The sequence below is a fragment of the Anabrus simplex genome, chromosome 2 (genome assembly GCF_040414725.1).
Source record: "Anabrus simplex isolate iqAnaSimp1 chromosome 2, ASM4041472v1, whole genome shotgun sequence".
Lineage (NCBI taxonomy): Eukaryota > Metazoa > Arthropoda > Insecta > Orthoptera > Tettigoniidae > Anabrus > Anabrus simplex.
The window spans coordinates 1,060,577,765-1,060,596,063 of record NC_090266.1 but is presented as its reverse complement, the minus strand read 5'-3'; the positions used below and the strand labels follow the sequence as shown (position 1 = coordinate 1,060,596,063).

The 18,299-nt window shown below is 38.9% G+C and overlaps 1 protein-coding gene across 2 annotated transcripts in view; it reads left to right on the top strand.

The window, feature by feature from the left end:
• Positions 1-18,299, top strand: part of LOC136863283 (protein HID1) — a 204,958-nt gene that overhangs the window by 146,819 nt on the left and 39,840 nt on the right. For both annotated transcript variants that reach the window (XM_067139669.2, XM_067139670.2), the window contains 4 exons: positions 1,147-1,380; positions 6,313-6,566; positions 13,557-13,670; positions 15,244-15,428. In XM_067139669.2, the coding sequence (XP_066995770.2) occupies positions 1,147-1,380; positions 6,313-6,566; positions 13,557-13,670; positions 15,244-15,428 (787 nt within the window). The remainder of the gene's footprint in view (positions 1-1,146; positions 1,381-6,312; positions 6,567-13,556; positions 13,671-15,243; positions 15,429-18,299) is intronic.

Genomic DNA, 18,299 nt, shown 5'->3' with positions numbered 1-18,299 from the left:
GAATTGTTTGTAAGATGGAAAAGGGATTTATGCATTAAAAAGAGGGTAAATTAAAGGATTTAAGTCGTCATATGGATGACTAAATATTTGTGGTACTTTTTTCTAGGGTGTGTGGTAAAAGGAAGAGACTACAAAATATTTTCAGAATGGTCTCGGGTAATTGTGAAATACAAGATTGCCGGGCTGAGTGGCTCAGACGTTTGAGGCGCTGGCCTTCTTATCCCAACTTATCAAGTTCGATTCTGGCTCAGTCCAGTGGTATTTGAAGGTACTCAAAAGCGTCAGCCTTGTTTCAGAAGATTTACTGGCACATAAAAGAACTCCTGCAGGACTAAATTCTGGCACATTGGTGTCTCCAAAAACCGTAGTAGTAGTTAGTGGGATGTAAAGCAAATAATATTACAAGTTTCTCATGACATATACTACACCTGACTTGCCTATTTACAGTGTAATTCACAGGAGAGGATATTGATAGCACCATATAAATTCATAATATATTTAAATAATAGAAATATGTACAGGAAATTACCTGTTTACTACCAAAAATGTACAACAGTGATATATAGCAGACTTGGTCTTTCCCCCAATGAAGATGGTGATATAATAATAATTGCTTTACGTCCCACTACCTACTTTTACGGTTTTCGGAGGCGCCAAGGTGCTGGAATTTTGTCCCGCAGGAGTACTTTTACGTACCGGTAAATCTACCAGCATGAGGCTGACGTATTTAAGCACCTTGAAATACCTCCGGACTGAGCCAGGATTGAACCTGCCAAGTTGGGTTCGGAAGGCCAGCGCCCCAACAGTCTGAGCCACTCAGCCGGCTCCACTGAAGATAACTAAGGTTAAGTTATAAGTAGGTTCCCACCTTCCAATACTTATCAATTTCTATATAATAGTTTTTTTTTTTTTAAGAAATTGATAAGTACTGGAAGGTGGGTAACCTACTTATAACTTAACCTTAGTTGTGTTGAGCCAATACGGGATAAAATATGAGATTTATAAGCTCCACTGAAGATAACTTGAAGAAACGTTTCTTTTAAATCTATTGTTTCATTTCTCCTATTTTGTCTTATCTTTGTCCTTAATACTGACTACTCTTGTTTTCAGTATATTCTTTTATGCATTTTACTTCCATCTTTACAGGCAACTCAAACTTGGTATACACGATCATACGTAAACGACAAGTATTTCATGCTTTGGCTAACTTGCCATCAGATTATGGTACAATAGCAAAATCTCTTACGAAACGTACTCGACGTCATTTATCTAGTTCCACTTCATCGGAGAATGTTGGAGAATTACCCAGCATGGAAGGCTCCCGTCCTGCATTACCAGCTGAACCGGGAACATTGAAAGCTACTTTGCCAGATACTCCAGGTAATGTGTCCCATTGTTACATGTTGAATATCTTGTGTAATTTAAAAGCCTCTCTTCAGTATCTTATTCTTCTTGTTTTAAAGTTGAATTAACATTTTCTTCCTTAGTTTGTAAGTTTGTATTTATTCCGGGACAGAAAAGTGTCTGTACCTATCCGCAAACCCTTCGCTGTACTGTATAATTTCAAGCCTGACTTAATTATGAGGGCAAGTCAATAAGTATCTGCAATTTTACTCTGTCTTTAGGTTGGCTTTCTGGCATTGTGTGCTCATCAGCTGCTAGATGGCACTGTTGTCTACGTCTGTGGTAGGTTTCAGCATTATCAGATCAGTACAGCTTGCACTATTGCAACATGAAAATGGCCGTGCCACTCTCTGTTTTCACCAAGGAAGAACAGTGTTCCATAATCTGTTTTTTGTGGTCTGATATACCAGGAGCAGAAATTCATAGAAGACTTTTAGCACAATACGGGGACGTTTTGCCACAGCGGATACTTCCATTCCATGCTCTGACATTTGCTCTCTGGTTCGAAATGGTGAACCCATGTTTCATCTCCAGTGCTGATCCGTTTCATAAACATTTCACCTTCGTTAGCATGATGGTCCAGTAGGTGCTGACAGATTCTCAGACAATTGCGATTCTGCTCTTCAATGATTTGTTTTGGAACCCATCTCAAACAGACTTTGTGAAAGTTAAGCCTGTTAATGCATGATTTCATATGCAGAAACATGGCTAATGTGCATATGGTTTGCCACATCATCAGCAATCACTCATCTGTTATTCAGGATCATATCACGCACTTGTTCAATATTGGCATCTCTTGAGACCGCAAATGGATGCCTGGATCTTTCCTCATCCTTCACGCTCGTGAGACCCCTTTTGAACTCTTCAATCCACTGGTAAACACTTTGCTGTGGCAAAACATTGTCCCCTTATTGTGCTGAAAGTCTTCTATGAATTTTTGTTCCTGGTACACCCTCAGACCACAAAAAAACGGATTACAGAACACTGTTCTTCCTTGGTGCAAACAGTGTGTGGCGTGGCCATCTTTACGTCGCAATAGTGCAAACTATACTGATCTGATAACGCTGAAACCTACCACAGACGTAGACAACGGTGATATCTAGCAGCTGGTAGGCACAATGCCATAGAGCCAAACTAAAGACAATTACAGCAAAATTGCAGATACTTACTGACTTGCCTACGTATTTTGGTAATACAGTACTTGTTGAATAATCTAGGGCAACCTTTAAATAAGGAATGTGAAAATTTTGCTGAATATCTCTCACATTGTCATGGTTTGTTGGAGGTAAACGCTACACATTCTGCTTGATGTATGTGTTGGGATAGAGTTCGAAAAACTTCCTGTAGATATTCTAGGAATTTTTTTTTTCGTTTGGGGCGTGATAGTCTGAGGCTTAATCACAGGCTTCTCATCAAGGCAGCCATGGTTTGAATCCTGGCCAGTGCACAAGGGATTTTTTAAATGAAAAATCACGTCCCAGTGGGTCGGATTCCATGTAAAACTGGAAGTCCTGTGGCTATGATTACGATATCAGGTCACATAAGACTACAAGCCTACCTCTTTTTCGTTCTCAAGTTTTCTTAGGGTCACTGCAGTCTTCATAGTCCTTACTTTGCCATTTTTCAGATTGTTCGAGGAAATAGGAAATAATATTTAGGACCGGTTTCATTTACAGTTTTTAAATATGTACTAACAAGTTGTTAGTTATCACTGTGTTAAAAAAATAACAATGTTTTAAGATTCTTGTTTTTCTTTAAACTTTTCCTGAAAAACGCCGTTAACTCTTGCGAGGGTTATGAACAGTGCAAATCTAGAAAGTAGTGGTCAAACCAAGTATTTTTTTAGCGTGCTCCAGTGTTATTTTGTTTGAATAAGCTTTAAAATATGGCACGTGAAGTCCGTATAAACAGGTTGTCTCAACATTTGATTCGCAATCCCTGACTTAGAATGAGAAACTGTCTTTTACAGGCCTCTATCACCCTTTCCATGCTGTTCTCTTTTTTGTCTTCATTTATTATAACAGTTTTGAGGTCTTGTTTTTTGTATGAAAATGTGAGGTTAAAAGATATCTTCTTGAAAGAGATTACCTGTCAGGAACCCTTTCTAACTTGCCCCACTTCAAACCGTGCTGTGATATGGGAGTTATTAAGAGCCATACTGTTATCTACAGAATATGGCCATCTAATAACTACATCCCTGGTTTGGAGGTTACTTTCATTAATCAATTCAGCATTAATAGAAAAAGTATCCCTTCTGATTGTGGCATATTTCAGCATATAGGATTCTTGCGAGTGTACTATATGTTGCACCTAAGTCATTAGTAAAATGGTATATTTCATAGAAGTCATGGATGCTATTGCTGCAAACATGTTATTACGAAAGAAGCCATGTATTTCAGTATTGAGTCAGTTAATGTGGTAACATTTTTAAGTTCAGTCTGTCGAACACTAACATCTGTAACACTATAACATACATGTTAAAAAAAAAAAAAAAAAAAAGAAATGAAAAAAAACCATGCTATTAAACAATGACGTATTTCATTCTTGAAAGAAGATCAGATTCTATTAAATCACACTTTTTTTAGATTGATGAAAATTGTTCAGAAATGTGGAAACATTTGTTTAAATTCTGTTTATACCTTTAAATACTTGAAAGTTAGAACTTACTATAATGAAGTGCTCCAGTAATACATCCTCTCTCGTTGCTGATCCAGAAGAGTGCGAAGTGGTGTATTGCTCTGACATGGGCATGAGACCAGCTAGCTAGTTTGTTGGTAATTTTCTGTTACATCATACTCCAGTGATGTCACCAGCTATTTCTAATTGTACTTTTAATAATAGTATTATTTGCTCTACGTTCCACTAACTATTTTTACGGGTTTTGGAGACGCCGAGGTGCCGGAATTTAGTCCAACAGGAGTTGTTTAACGTGCCAGTATATGTACCGACATAAGGCTGACACATTTGAGCACCTTCAAATACCACCGGACTGAGTGAGGATTGAACCTGCCAAGATGGGGTCAGAAGGCCAGCGCCTTAACCACCTGAGCCACTCAGCCTGGCGAATTGTACTTTTAGCTTTATAATTTATGTTGTTGTTTTTATTATTATTATTATTATTATTATTATTATTATTACTGTATTTTAATTGTTTGGGAAAATACACTTAAGAAAATGGAAATTACAACACCATGAAGGCATTGGTTGTTCGTGTTGATTTTCATGATATGGAACAATGCCATGTAGGTACATAAACGATCAAAGTTTCAGACCCATTGGATTGTTGCTACAGGTCTCCCCACGTGATTGGTCGCGGAGGAATCAGCTCCAGTATACGGACTCTGGTGTAGCGTAGTTGACTTGCAGTCTGTGCAGTGAACTGTTCCCCGTCAAACATGTCTCGATGACAGAGAAGAGCACGCTATCAACAGCTGTCGCTGTTTGAGAGGGCTCGGATAATTGGGCTGTGTGAGGCTGGATTATCGCTAAGGACTGTCGCTGCACGTGTTGGCCGACAGGCATCATTCGGATGGTACCCCATGCAACAGCAGCGTGAATTCGAGCAGCTGTGGCACCTCACGTTACACAACAAACAGTTGGTAATCGCCTGCGTGCAGCTGGCTTATGAGCCCGTGTCCCTGCAGAAGGTGTTCCATTGACCCCACAACAGTGACGTGTAAGGCTGGCCTGGTGTCGAGAAAGATCGACGTGGTTTGACGAATGGCATAGGGTGGTCTTTAGTGATGAATCGCGCTTCTGTTTTGCCCACAGTGATCGCCGGAATCATGTGCACCGACGTACCGGGGAGAGGGGCCGCCCAGATCTTATTGTCGAGAGGCACACAGGGCCAACACCAAGCATTATGGTCTGGGGAGCTATCGGCTTTAATGTGAAATCACAATTAGTACTTGTTGAGGGCAATATGACTGCTCGACTGTATGTTGATTAGGGTACTCAATCCAGTGGTTGTCCCTATGATGGCGAACATTGCTAATGGGATGTTTCAGCAGGACAGTGCCCGGGTTCACACTGCACGCATCTCCAGAGTAGCTCTCCACGACATCACAACCTTAGAATGGCCCGCCAGATCCCCGAACCTCAGTCCTATTGAGCATGTGTGGGACATGATGGGTCGACAACTGTCCAACCGTCCTCAGCCACCCACAATTCTGGAACAACTGACCCGTGCAGTGCAGCAAGCATGGGCCACAATTCCTCAGGAAGCGATCCAGGGCCTTATTGACTCCATGCCTCGACGAATTCATCAATGTATTGCAGCTTGTGGTGGGCACATCCTGTATTGATTGTTGTCCAAACTTGCGGTCAGAGGGACCTGAAATTGTAATAATCGAACCACAACCGAACACTCGTCCTGCATGTTCAATTGCAGCAATGTAGCACCACTCCTTCTGGGTGTTGCAATTTCCATTTTCTTCAGTGTATATAGTGGTTGTTTGGAAAACACGTACTGGTAATTTCTCATTATGTCAGTTTCTGGTGCATTTTCTGTGCTGTCAACACAATTCACAGAATGTATTTGTAGATTATTATTATTATTATTATTATTATTATTATTATTATTATTATTATTATTATTATTATTATTATTATTATTATTATTATTATTATTATTAATTGGACCTATTTACACAATCCATCAGATTTTATGATTCCCTTTTCTTTGCACTCCTTCCAGATGTTCTTAAGTCTTTGACTTCTCTTTTGTCGCTCTTCAACCGAGATGTTGCTTGCTTTGATGAGTTTCATCAGTGCATCCCTCATTCCCACTATTTCCTTCCTAAAGGTTTGTTCTTTCCTGTATATTTCCCTCCTGGATTTAATTAAATTCATAATTTTAAACTCTTTAAAATTGAAATGATATGTATTCTATTTTTATTTACCTTAAAGGAATTGATAAAATGACAGAGAAGGAATCTGCTCATCCTTCAGTTCACCAGCTTTGTGATCTCTCTAATACTATGACAAATGGAATGGTTACATCACCTGGAAATGAGTCATCTCTCCTTCCCTTACCATCAACTTCAACAGCTCTGTCACCATCACCGCCACCTCCACCACCACCTCCACCAGCTGCTCCAGTGTCAGTGCTTGAAAGTGCAAGACAGGGTGATGGAGAAGAAATTCCTCATTCAAGAAGTGCTGTAAGTATCATACTGAGAAAAATATGTCCCTGATTTCTACTCCTTACTTTCCAGGTTGACTGAAAACAAGGTACCATTTTCTCATGAATTTTTTTTTTTTTAATGCGATGCACCTTGTACTTCTTCAGCTTTCATCGACATCTCTTTATTTCCTTATATGGCTAAACAGTCCATATGTAGAAAATGTAGATGGCCAGTTGAATGGTACTCTCAGGTTAATCTCAGGAACTGTTAGACCCACACCCACACACTGGCTCCCTGTGCTCATCCACATAGCTCCTGTAAATCTTTGTTGACAGGATGCTTAGGTTCGTGAGCTCAGGAAGATAAACAATGACTTCAGTCTTCCACTACTGCCACTGGAAACATAAAATTCAAATCACTAAGACCCCCTATAGCCACAGCCCAAACGTTGGAGCAAGAGAACTTCCACATTACAACAGAGTTGGTTCACTCTTCCCACAGTGTCATGGCAGAATGCTGTTAGAGCTGTGTGCGTGTGCTCCCAATTTTCATTGATCAGCAGATGTAGTAAATGCGTAAGCCGTCGCGAATGTATTGAATTTCAAGTGTAAAAGTGTGTGTTGTTTGCTTCACGACATCACTCAGTGCTGTGCAGTGGATTTTTGTAAATAATAACAAAGCTTTATGATGGGAAAAGACAAGAGGAATGCGACCAGCCGAGGAACCAGGACCGAGACAGGGCCTGGAGATGGAAGCAGGAGTGAGGCGACCCTAGCGGTCAGTATTGTTCAGCAGGTAAGGGAAGCTCTACAGTCCAAAGACAATCTCTCGGCTATCATTGAGGTATTAAAGTTAAAAACTTTTTATTTTATAACCACCTATTCAATACAAAGATAATGCACTCAATTATTTATAAAATATTCATGAGGTACATTGGTTAATAGGACATGTTTCGTTCATCTTTGCGAACATCATCAGCTATAAGTAACAAAGCCTAAGGTCAGGGCCCTGAGTTTATTTAAATGGTTAAAAATGTCGTTATATTAAAAGAATGGTAAAATTGTGATAAAAGTAGTTGTATAGTATTAAAATTAGACTGTAACATAGTATAACGATTAGCATCAAGAATTTTTCATAAAGTACAATGAATATTGATAATCTGAAAAGTAAAAACAATCATAAGGGTTATTAAATTAGAAAAGATGTAATAGTAGACATTAAAAAGACTTCGATGTTTGAAGTGTGGATTAATTGTAGAGTTACCGAGCTCGATAGCTGCAGTCGCTTAAGTGCGGCCAGTATCCAGTATTCGGGAGATAGTAGGTTCGAACCCCACTGTCGGCAGCCCTGAAAATGGTTTTCCGTGGTTTCCCATTTTCACACCAGGCAAATGCTGGGGCTGTACCTTAATTAAGGCCACGGCCGCTTCCTTCCCACTCCTAGCCCTTTCCTGTCCCAACGTCGCCGTAAGACCTATCTGTGTCGGTGCGACGTAAAACAACTAGCAAAAAAAAAAAAAAAAAAAAAATTGTAGAGTTGTTGGGTATAAACTTGGAGTTTGAAATCCATTAGACCGGTGAAAATATTTGCTAGCGGTAACAGCGTGAATAGGACAAGGCAGGCCACTTGTTATTGCCTCTAGTGAATTGTGTTGGGTTGAGACGGATCCCATGATTACTATTTGTTTTGGGGATAAAAACTTTGGCAAAACTGCTTTTTTCTAGATTAAGCGTTTGTAAAAGTTTAGGTAATTGTTCGTGTAAAGGACTTCTTATTTCGATTTCGTCATTTAGATTTTTTGCAGCGTTATTGTGTTCTAAGTATCTTGTAAGAAAGCCACGGCCAGTTTGGCCAACATAAAAACCTTTACACTCTACGCAGATGGGACATTGAAGAACACAACCCCTCCCTGAGACCTTACTAGACATTTCCCTTCCAAAACCACACCTACTAACAGTTCTCCTCCTACCCCTACTCCTTCCCCTCAACTCCTACCACCTCACTCATACAACACAAGGAGTAGATGCAGAACAGCAAACAGTTGCCGTACAACCTTAGTTAACACCAAACTGTCAAATGACCGTTGGAGGGGTAAGTAAAGTTCGAGAAGTAGGCAATTAACTAGCAACACAACTTCCGATTACTTACAAGATTCCTTTTCTTATTACAGAGTAACAACAAGATAAACTACTTAACAACTTTTAACCACGATCATCAATTTACATCCCTTTCAATCGTACCTTTTTAAATCTGCAATTTCAACGTATGGTCACCGACGTCAACAAGAGCTATGTATTCAACAGCACTCGCCGTGCTCAAATGACAACAAGTGTTTAAATGTCACAAAGATCAATATTATCCTGTTAAAAGTACAATTATCAAATCGATGAGATTTTTGAATCTTTATAGACTCTTATCCTTAAGGGATATAAAACTTTCACCTGACCTCATTGCAAAGAAATTTTCAAATTTTAGTTCTTAAAATTGAATTTCAAGTCTGTCTAATATATTAGACATGCTACTTGTTTTAAGTATTTTAGAACAACTCATTCTACCACAATTTTAATGTGTCTCTCTTACTAAACCCAAGTTATTAAGATATGTCACCAAAGATTCTGGATTTTATGACACACTAGTAAATTAAGTTCGAGTTTATGAAATAATAGTTTAATAATATTTGAGTCATTGTTTACAAACGTAACCATTCTTCGAGCTTCAGATTTGGCTGATCCTGTCACAAGTTCAATCATCAAATCGACGAGATCTTTGAATCATTATAGACTCTTATCCTTAAAGGATATAAAACTTTTTTACCAAATCTCATTACAAAGAAACTTTCAAATTTAGTTCTTAAGATTGAATTTCACCTATTTCAAAGATGTTAAACATGCTACTTGTTTTAAGTATTTTAGAATAACTCATTCTACCACAATTTAATATATATCTTCTACTAAGCCCATGTTATTAAGGCATGATCAAAGTTTATGTATTTTATGATATTCTAATAGAGTAGATTAAAGTTTGTAAAAAAATGTTTCAATAGTTCTGGAGTCATTGTTTACGAACATAACCATTTGTGACGGTAGTTCTAGACTCATACACAAGTAGTAATAAATATATCATATAATAATAATAATAATAATAATAATAATAATAATAATAAATATAATAAAGTAATAAAATATGAATAAAGGAATACCGGTAGTAAATAATATAATATAGACACTTAATAATATGAATTAGGAAATAGTAAAATGATGCAGTGGCGGTGAATTCACATCAAAATGTGGAAACGTGACGAGTATCTTTAGATACGCAATATTAAATCAAATACAAGGGAGCACTTACAGGCCTAAAAATGACAACTAAGAGAGGAAAGTGGAAGGTGCTTGGAACCCTATGAGGTCTATGGGAACGTAAAACGTTTTGGGGAGAAAAGACTTACAAGAAACACCCTCTAGCTCAACTATACTAAAAATAACAACGAAAAATTACAAAACAATGTTAAATCACAAAGCAGCTGATACTTAACGCTTTTGACAAACAGATACAATTATGAATCCAAAAATACAAATGAATGAATTATTGAATTTAAAAAAAAAAAAAAAGGTGAAAGACTTGGAATTATAAACAGCGGAAATCTAGGGCAATCTCGGACATGTTAAATGTAAAACTTTAAAAATGACATTAAGCAAGGAAATACCAAAAAACCAAATTAAATTAAACAAAACCAGAAAACATTGAGAATAACATTGAAATAACACTTACCGCGGAAAGGCAGGAGTTCCCGAGGGAAGCCCTCGAGTTTGCGCTCGCTAGGGCGGTCGGATGTAAATGACGCCGAGCACACGCATCAAAATTCCGAAGCCGGCAGAAAGTCCGGAAATGGCCCGATCACAACCGACCAATGGGAAGCAATTTCTACTAGATTCCCTATATTTTCGCCAATAGGAAATCTTGTTCTAGCGAATGAAATTGCATGACCATATATGGTCATATTAAGATAGTTAGCAACTTCTCGAGATTTCCTATTGCGACACCTATTTCAACACCCATAACTGCACATGCGGTATAGGATGTTTCACAACTAAAGCCCATTTTCATTTTCACCATATTACCATTTTCATATACAAAATTACAAAAATTAATTTTCAAATAATTCTTCAAGAAATTCTTCAAGTTAAAATGTCCCAAGTGTCTTTTTACATGTTTGATGACATAAATAAAATTACCAATTACAGAAAATTTACATACAAAAAAACAACTTCACAACAATTCTAGTATCTTGCAATGTTCATTTACAGTTCCACATTATCTTGATGTTTCCCTAAAAAAATATAATTACAATTTTAAAAATATTCCAGCAGAGTCCAGATAGTTCTGTCTCATCACATGTTACACCATTCTTCGAGATTGACCTGGCTGATGATGCTCTGTAAGGGAGCGAAACATGTCCCACAAATAACTTGTCAATTAATGAAGATATTTTAAATGTGACAACATTAAAATGTATTGACCAGGTGGATTAGAATAAAAACTTTGTTATTACAAATAACACATTTCAATACGGATTAAAACATGAGATTAGTCCCCATACAATGACGCCACAAGTAGCACCACTCTGCCTGTCCAAAACATTGGAAGAACGGGACCTCTGCCCAGGTCACCATCATATTCCCAGACGATGGTCATCTGGGGTAGTGCAGAACCACGATTCATCGCTGAACACAATGCGACGTCATTCATCCGCAGTCCATACTTCCTGGTCACGACACCACTCCAGATGCAGCCGTTTGTGTTGTGTTAACAGCAGCCTACGCATGGGAAGGTAAATCCCTAGTCCGACTGCTACTAGTCTCCACCCAATGGTGCGGGATGACACAGAATGTTGCAGGGAGTCCATTGCTTGTTCTCATATGGCAGGCGCAGGTTGGAAGGTTGAATGGCGATCCCCCTTTTGGTGGTCAGATGTGGTCAACCAGAAACTTGACAAGTGTGTCTGCCATCAGTTCCCATACAGTCCAACATCGGGACACCACGGTATCCAAATCCCCCACAAATCTGGATATTGCACAGTTCGACCAGCCGGCCAAATGGAGACCCACATTGAGGCCCCTTTCAGACTCTGACAGGTGCTAATAATACTGTCCCGTAGAGTGTGCTGCATCTCCATATCCATCACTGTGATCGCTGAAAATCTGATGCGGTTCACACCCCTTATGTACCAACCAGGCCTGGCCTGGCCTGGTAATTACACTAAATATGAAGAACACTAATGCACTCTGATGGCCGTTCTACCTGTCATAGAAAATTGCAACTCTAACCACTTACATACTCTCTGGTCGCGTGTACATGTACATTACATCCGACCATTTCTTCTGGGTGCTTAAATTTCTTTGTCAGGCAGTGTATTTATTAGAGGTGTGTATGTTTTTTTGTAGTGACTCGTTACGTGATTGTATGCACCAGACCATCTCAGATTTTCATGTTCGTCTGTGTTTATATCGCCTAGTGGTCTCCTTCATGTGGTCGTAGGCCATGTCGGGGTGTAGATTTTTTTCTCTTCATGTTGTCATGTAGTACTTCAGCCCATCATTGCTTTCATCATACTTTGGGTGCCTTTCCAACAATTCCTGGCCTGTAGCCCATCTTTACATCTGTCTCTGCTTCTGCTTGCCACACATGTCCAAACTACTGTAACCAGCTTCCATACATTTTCTCCTAAATCAGGTCAGTGCTAAATCATTTTATGTCTGTTGGTAACACAGCCCATCTAGTGATGCTGGCTGACCATGTCAGCATTTTTATTACCATGATGCTCAGTTGATGTTCTGTCTCTTCTGCAGTTGGTAGTTGCAGGCCTTTGAATTCTGTTGGTTTTTCTTCTAGCGATTGAAGGCGACATTGTTTCATTCTTAGGATGCTCTTAGAGATTGTTTATTTTCAGTGTCTACCATTTGCATCTGGAAGATGGTGTGTTCGAGCCCCACTGTCGGCAGCCCTGAGGATGGTTTTCCATGGTTTCCCATTTTCACACCAGGCAAATGCTGGGTCTGTACCTTAATTAAGGCCATGGCTGCTTCCTTCCCATTCCTAGGCCTTTCCTATCCCATCGTCGCCATATCTGTGTCGGTGCGACGTAAAGCAAATAGAAAAAAAAAAACCGTAATTCACCTCCTCAGTAACAACTATCCTATCTATGACAGTTGATAGTGGGTCTGTTGAGGATCCAACCAGACTTCGGGCTAGTACTAATCTACCGAAAATTCTGGATGGAAAGTAGTAGTTGTGAAGTATGGATTCCAGCAATGGTACTTGGTGTTGCAGTTCTTCACAAATCCAGCTTGATTCTAAGTCATTTTGACAGTCTTGTGAATCTTTTTGTCCAGAATGCTTTCAGGTATCATACATCATTAGTTCTATATACTGCTTGTCTATAAACTTTTCTAGTGACTTATACAGGTCTTGAAAGTAAAGATGTATCTCAGTATTTTCTAGTGTGAGTGTGTGAAAGAAATTATGAAGATCACTGTGTCTTGGCATTGAATCTTTGCTCTTCAGTTGTACCACGGAATGTGTCTTAAGCTGGGCTGCGTAGCTCAGACGACCTTCCAACTCCAAGTTGGCAGGTTCAATTCTGGGTCAGTCTGGTGATATTTGGAGGTGCTAAAATACGCCAGCCTCATGTTGGTAGATTTACCGGCAAGTAAAGAACTCCTTTGGGTCAAAATTCTGGTACTTCAGGGTCTTCAACAGCCAGAAAAACAGTGCGGCATAAAACCAATAAGTTTATTGTTATTTATTTATTATTAATGTGTCTTATCAATCAGGGTGTTCCTTCCTTGTGTCTGGTCCTCTTGGTGGTGTGATTTTTTTTTTTTTAGCATTCTTGTCTATTTTGTGACCAAGCTTCACTGGGGTGATTAATTACAATATTACTATATTATGTATAAAATAGTAATTGCTTCAGTGAATATTGCTATCAGTTCTATGATCTCTATCGTATTTGATTCAATTTGGTTTCAGCCTGTGACTTCCACCACCCCCACCTCACCTCCACAAACTCATAGCAGAGTACCTCGTGAACCATGTGATGTGATTGGTAACGGTGCACTTCTCCCCAGGGGTATGAAGCAGCAGGTAAAACAATGTAATAGTTTCCACTTGTTGACATCTTCCCTGCATTGAATGTCTTGGCATTCTTTTAAAGTATATTATAGGATGATTAATTTATGGATTTTTAAATTTTTTATTATTAGGGCCTGGAGGAGTAGTCCCAGTCCCTGTTGTTTAGCTAGTTATTTGGTGTAGTTTGTTAGGTGCTCACTGTAGCCAAGTTGCTCTATCATTATAGTGTACAGTTGGTCAGCATTTGTGCTCAACCCAATGGCTGCCAAGATCCGATATGAGCCGATGCTCCATGACTCATAATACTGCCATGATCCAATGAGATCCTATTCTGTAGAGGTCAGTTTTGAAATATAGTTTGTTCAGGTTTAACACAACAGATGTTTCGCATCTGCATGTTAGCTGATCCATGGTATCTCTAGCTACCAGTACATGTCATTTTCTCTCTAGCAAAAGAGATCGTAACATTCTAATTTTTTTGTTTCTTTGTGAGGTTGGCATGCGGTGGCCATATCACGTTCACCACGAGCGTTGTGCATCGATTGGGATTTTTTTGCACGAGATATTTTTTTAATTGTGTTTTTGCGTATTATACTGTGAATTTGTATAGGGTAAGATGGTAAAATATTATTTAGAACACTAGTGTGATGAAGACATTCAGACTACATTGTTAGAGGGTGATGGTGATGTTATTTCTTCTAGTGTAGATGAAAACAGTGACGGACAGTGAGAGTTCACATGACAGATATTAGGCCTAATGGTGTTATCCTTCCTCAACCTCCTCCTATTTTCTTTTACGTGCCAGTAATAAATCTACCAACACGAGGCTTTTTTAATCCTTCTCTGTTATTCATATTGATAACCTTCCATCCCTTATGTTCGATAATTCAATAGAGCAGTAGTTTGTTGACAACTGTTTGAATGGTAGAATGCATTGCGGGTAACACAACTTATGATTTATCATTTTATCTTTCATCTAGAGGGAAATAGAAGGGAGAGCTGAAAATGAACCAGTAATTTTTAAATAGCGCAGCTGCTGAGCGTACTACTGGTTCTTAAATACCATTATTGATATATTTAGAACTCCCATGCTCTAATAGTGTGAATTTTAGTTGAACTAATAAACCTAGGGCCAATTTGTGCAGAAGAGTATTACAATAATGAAATCAAATAATTGTAAAATTATGGTTTTACTAACTGATTACTTAACTCAGTGATTGGCATAATCTTATCATTTCTCTGTACTAGGATGCAGTGTTCATGTGGAAACGAGGGGAATGTATATGTAGATGTAAATTTTGTAACTTGGCAAAAACTGTGTCTAGAGATTAGTTTATTGAGCTGCTGTTGCTTCATTATGCTTTGTTTATGTACTTATTTTTCTGAATTCTTTGTTATTTTGATTCTTTTCTTGTCTATGCATTATTTTTATATTGCCTTTAGTCTTGTTTATTTCATCATTTATCCTCTACATTAACTGCACTTCCATTATTTTTGTAGATATGAACTCTTCTGTTATTTTGCTTTTGATTAATTTTTATTCTTCATTTTGCATTTATTTATTTTGGTTTGCTTGGCCATATAGCACCATCACAGAATCCGCTTGACGGACACCCATTCTCTTGCTCAGGGGAGCAGTGGAAGCAGCCCACCTCAATGGATCCCTACTTCAGAGTGGGTCAACTCCTGGAAGAGTAAACTTCCTCTGCAGACTATCATGCGATTACTACAAGTTCTTGTTCCACAGGTGGAAAAGATCTGTATTGACAAGTAAGTACTGCAATTAGTTTTAAGAAAGAAATTAGAAATTTGTCTTCTAATTTAAGCAGTGCAGTAATTTTATTTATTTCTGCCAACTGTTGCCTCTCACCATTGGCACAAATTCCTTTTTCTTTCTGCCAAGCTCTGTTTTAGCACTGTGTTGCCTACAATGTGTAATTCACTTGGAAGGCTTTGGACTCTTATTTCCCTTTGGAGTTTGGAAATACAACTACGGTAGCACTTATTGCTCTGGTCCTCATTCACCCTACAACAGGAATGAATACAAGGTTAACACATTCACGACCATCATCTGAGCGGGCTATATAAAGGGCTGGCCCAGCTATTCCACCTGTTAGTGGCAGAGCAAACAACAACAAATTTTTTGTTCACAATAAGTTCTAAACTGAACAAGATATAGAAACAAAATTTTTCCACATACCTTAATAAAGTCCTCTAGTATCTTTGTAGAGTGTAGTAGGTAATGTCACACTTTCCTGGGTGAATGGAACACCACACTTTCCACAAAAATAGCGTGTTTCACTAATAATTTTATTTTTGAAGCACACTTTCCGCTTTCTTGAGGGTAACTTGACTTTATTTGATGGTGGAAACTTCAAGAGAATAAGCTCTTTTCTCTTCCCATCTAACCTAAATGGTGATCCTTGGCCGGTGCCCTTTTTGGCAGCAAAATCGCGGGACGTTGACTTGGAGCTGATGAAGTAGATGGAGCTGAGATGTCGGAGAGAGGTGACTGTACTTGTAGGTCGGGTTCACTTTTCCTCCCATTTGAGAATTCCCTTATGTTCCTTTAGATCTTTTGGTACACCCCAATCTGACTGTATTGTTCCACATACAGCAGTGTTCTGTTCCCGTAATGTTTCGCAAGTTCAATGCTATTGTAATAATTGTCCATATAGACTGTATACCCCTGGGCAAGATAATTTTCAAGCAGCTGAAAAACTGTGCTTTGTAAATTCACACAACTTACATCATTTATATTGTTCCTACATGCCATGGTTACAATTCAGAACGCAATTATACACACGCTTGTGCAATTACAAACCACCTACACAGCTAGTTGGGTCGGTGGTAGGCTACCATCAGAAACAAAACAAAAGAAGTGTATTGGGAGGGAAAATTGCCGTGGCCATGTGGTTTCTGGTGAGTATAAACATTCATAAGGGTATTACCTTCATCTACTCGCACATATTTGTGACCAAAATAGATCCCAGCTGCGTAGGAATGGCTCCAGTTCAAGGTTGCGCTTTTCCAGTCTAACGCGGATACGGTCCACAGCATGGTCACGCGTTATAGGCAATAACTAGGATACGGGCGTGAATGTGTTAACTTCTGGGCCGAAGGTGGGCAGATATAGATTTATCATCGCTATCATACTTAATGACAGGTGGATGGTGGAAAACTTAACATTCACTCTGCCGGAATCTTTGTGAGCTGGATAGCTTTGGCTTGGCTTGGCATTGCTTTGCTTTAGCAACCTGAAGGTCCTTCATTCATTTTAATTGCTAGCTTTCAAATTATATAGATTTAGATAGAGAGGAACAAGAAAAGGAACGCATAATAGGACAAACACAGTGACAGAACATTGTGGGATGAACGTTCAGGATATAATGGGTTCAAACCGCACTGTCAGCAGCCCTGAAGATGGTTTTCCATGGTTTCCCATTTTCACACCTTAATTAAGGACATGGCCACTTGCTTCTCACTCCTAGCCCTTTCCTATTCCATCGTTGCTATCAGACATATCAGTGTTGATGTGACATAAAACAGCTTCCAAATGGAAATTCTAAATTCCCATGGAGGGAATTAGATATTTTTCCACCAATAGAGCATATCAAAAATCAGATCAAAAATTAGATGTATGGCTTTTCAGGCGTCTGCTCTATGCTGGTTAGAATGCTGGTTAATAGAGCAAACGCCTGAAAAGCCATACATCTAATTTTTGATCTGATAAAACAGCTTGTAAAAAAAAAAAAAAAAAAAAGCACAGAAAGGGGACACAAGGCCAAACATAAAAACACAAAAGGACAAGGACAATCTCCACATCTTCACAGACTACCATCTTCAAAGAGATTGGCTCTGTCCTCACCAGTCCCATATCTTCAGCATCTCCTCTCTCTCTTTGTCTGTCTGTCTTCCCCCCCCCGACGAGCTTGTTTCTCCTTCCCAGCTTTATCAGGAGGGCAGGCATCAACTCTCGTCGAGGGGCCATCTTGACAGTCTTGATGCAGAAATTGTAGGATAAGAAGTAAGCCGTATAAATACAGGAAAAGGGAAGAAGCATAAGATAAAGGTAAAACAGGGGAAGAGATTAGGACCAAAGAAGAAACGGAGCCCAAGAGGATAATATCAGTATTGGAAAGGAACAAACAAGTGTCAAAACAAATCATACCGTATTTCTCTGTATCCAATACCACCCTGAATGCAGGACTACCCTCACTTTTTCCGTCAAAAAAATGTAATCAGGCTTAAAGTGCTTTGTGAAATCATAATTTTGTTTATAAAAAATTTCAAATGTAATTCAAGAAATAAAATTCACATACACACAGGTATCTTGGAAATCCTACCTACTTCCCTAATCACTTTCATTAGAGATATCTGATACCACCTTCGAAAGTTCAGGGAATTCCTATTCACGAGCCCACATTCGTATCGCATCTCATGTTATGGCCATTCTGACCTTGTGTTTTTTGCGCATCTACCTCACAATTTCATGTTTGACTTCTTTAAAGCATCCTTGTTGCAGGCCACTGAATGCCTTTCTTGTACATTACACATTTTTGGACTGCCTTTGTGTTCACAACTACGCCGAACATTGACTTTAGTTGTACCGTATTTTCTTGCAGCTGCACAGTTATTCTT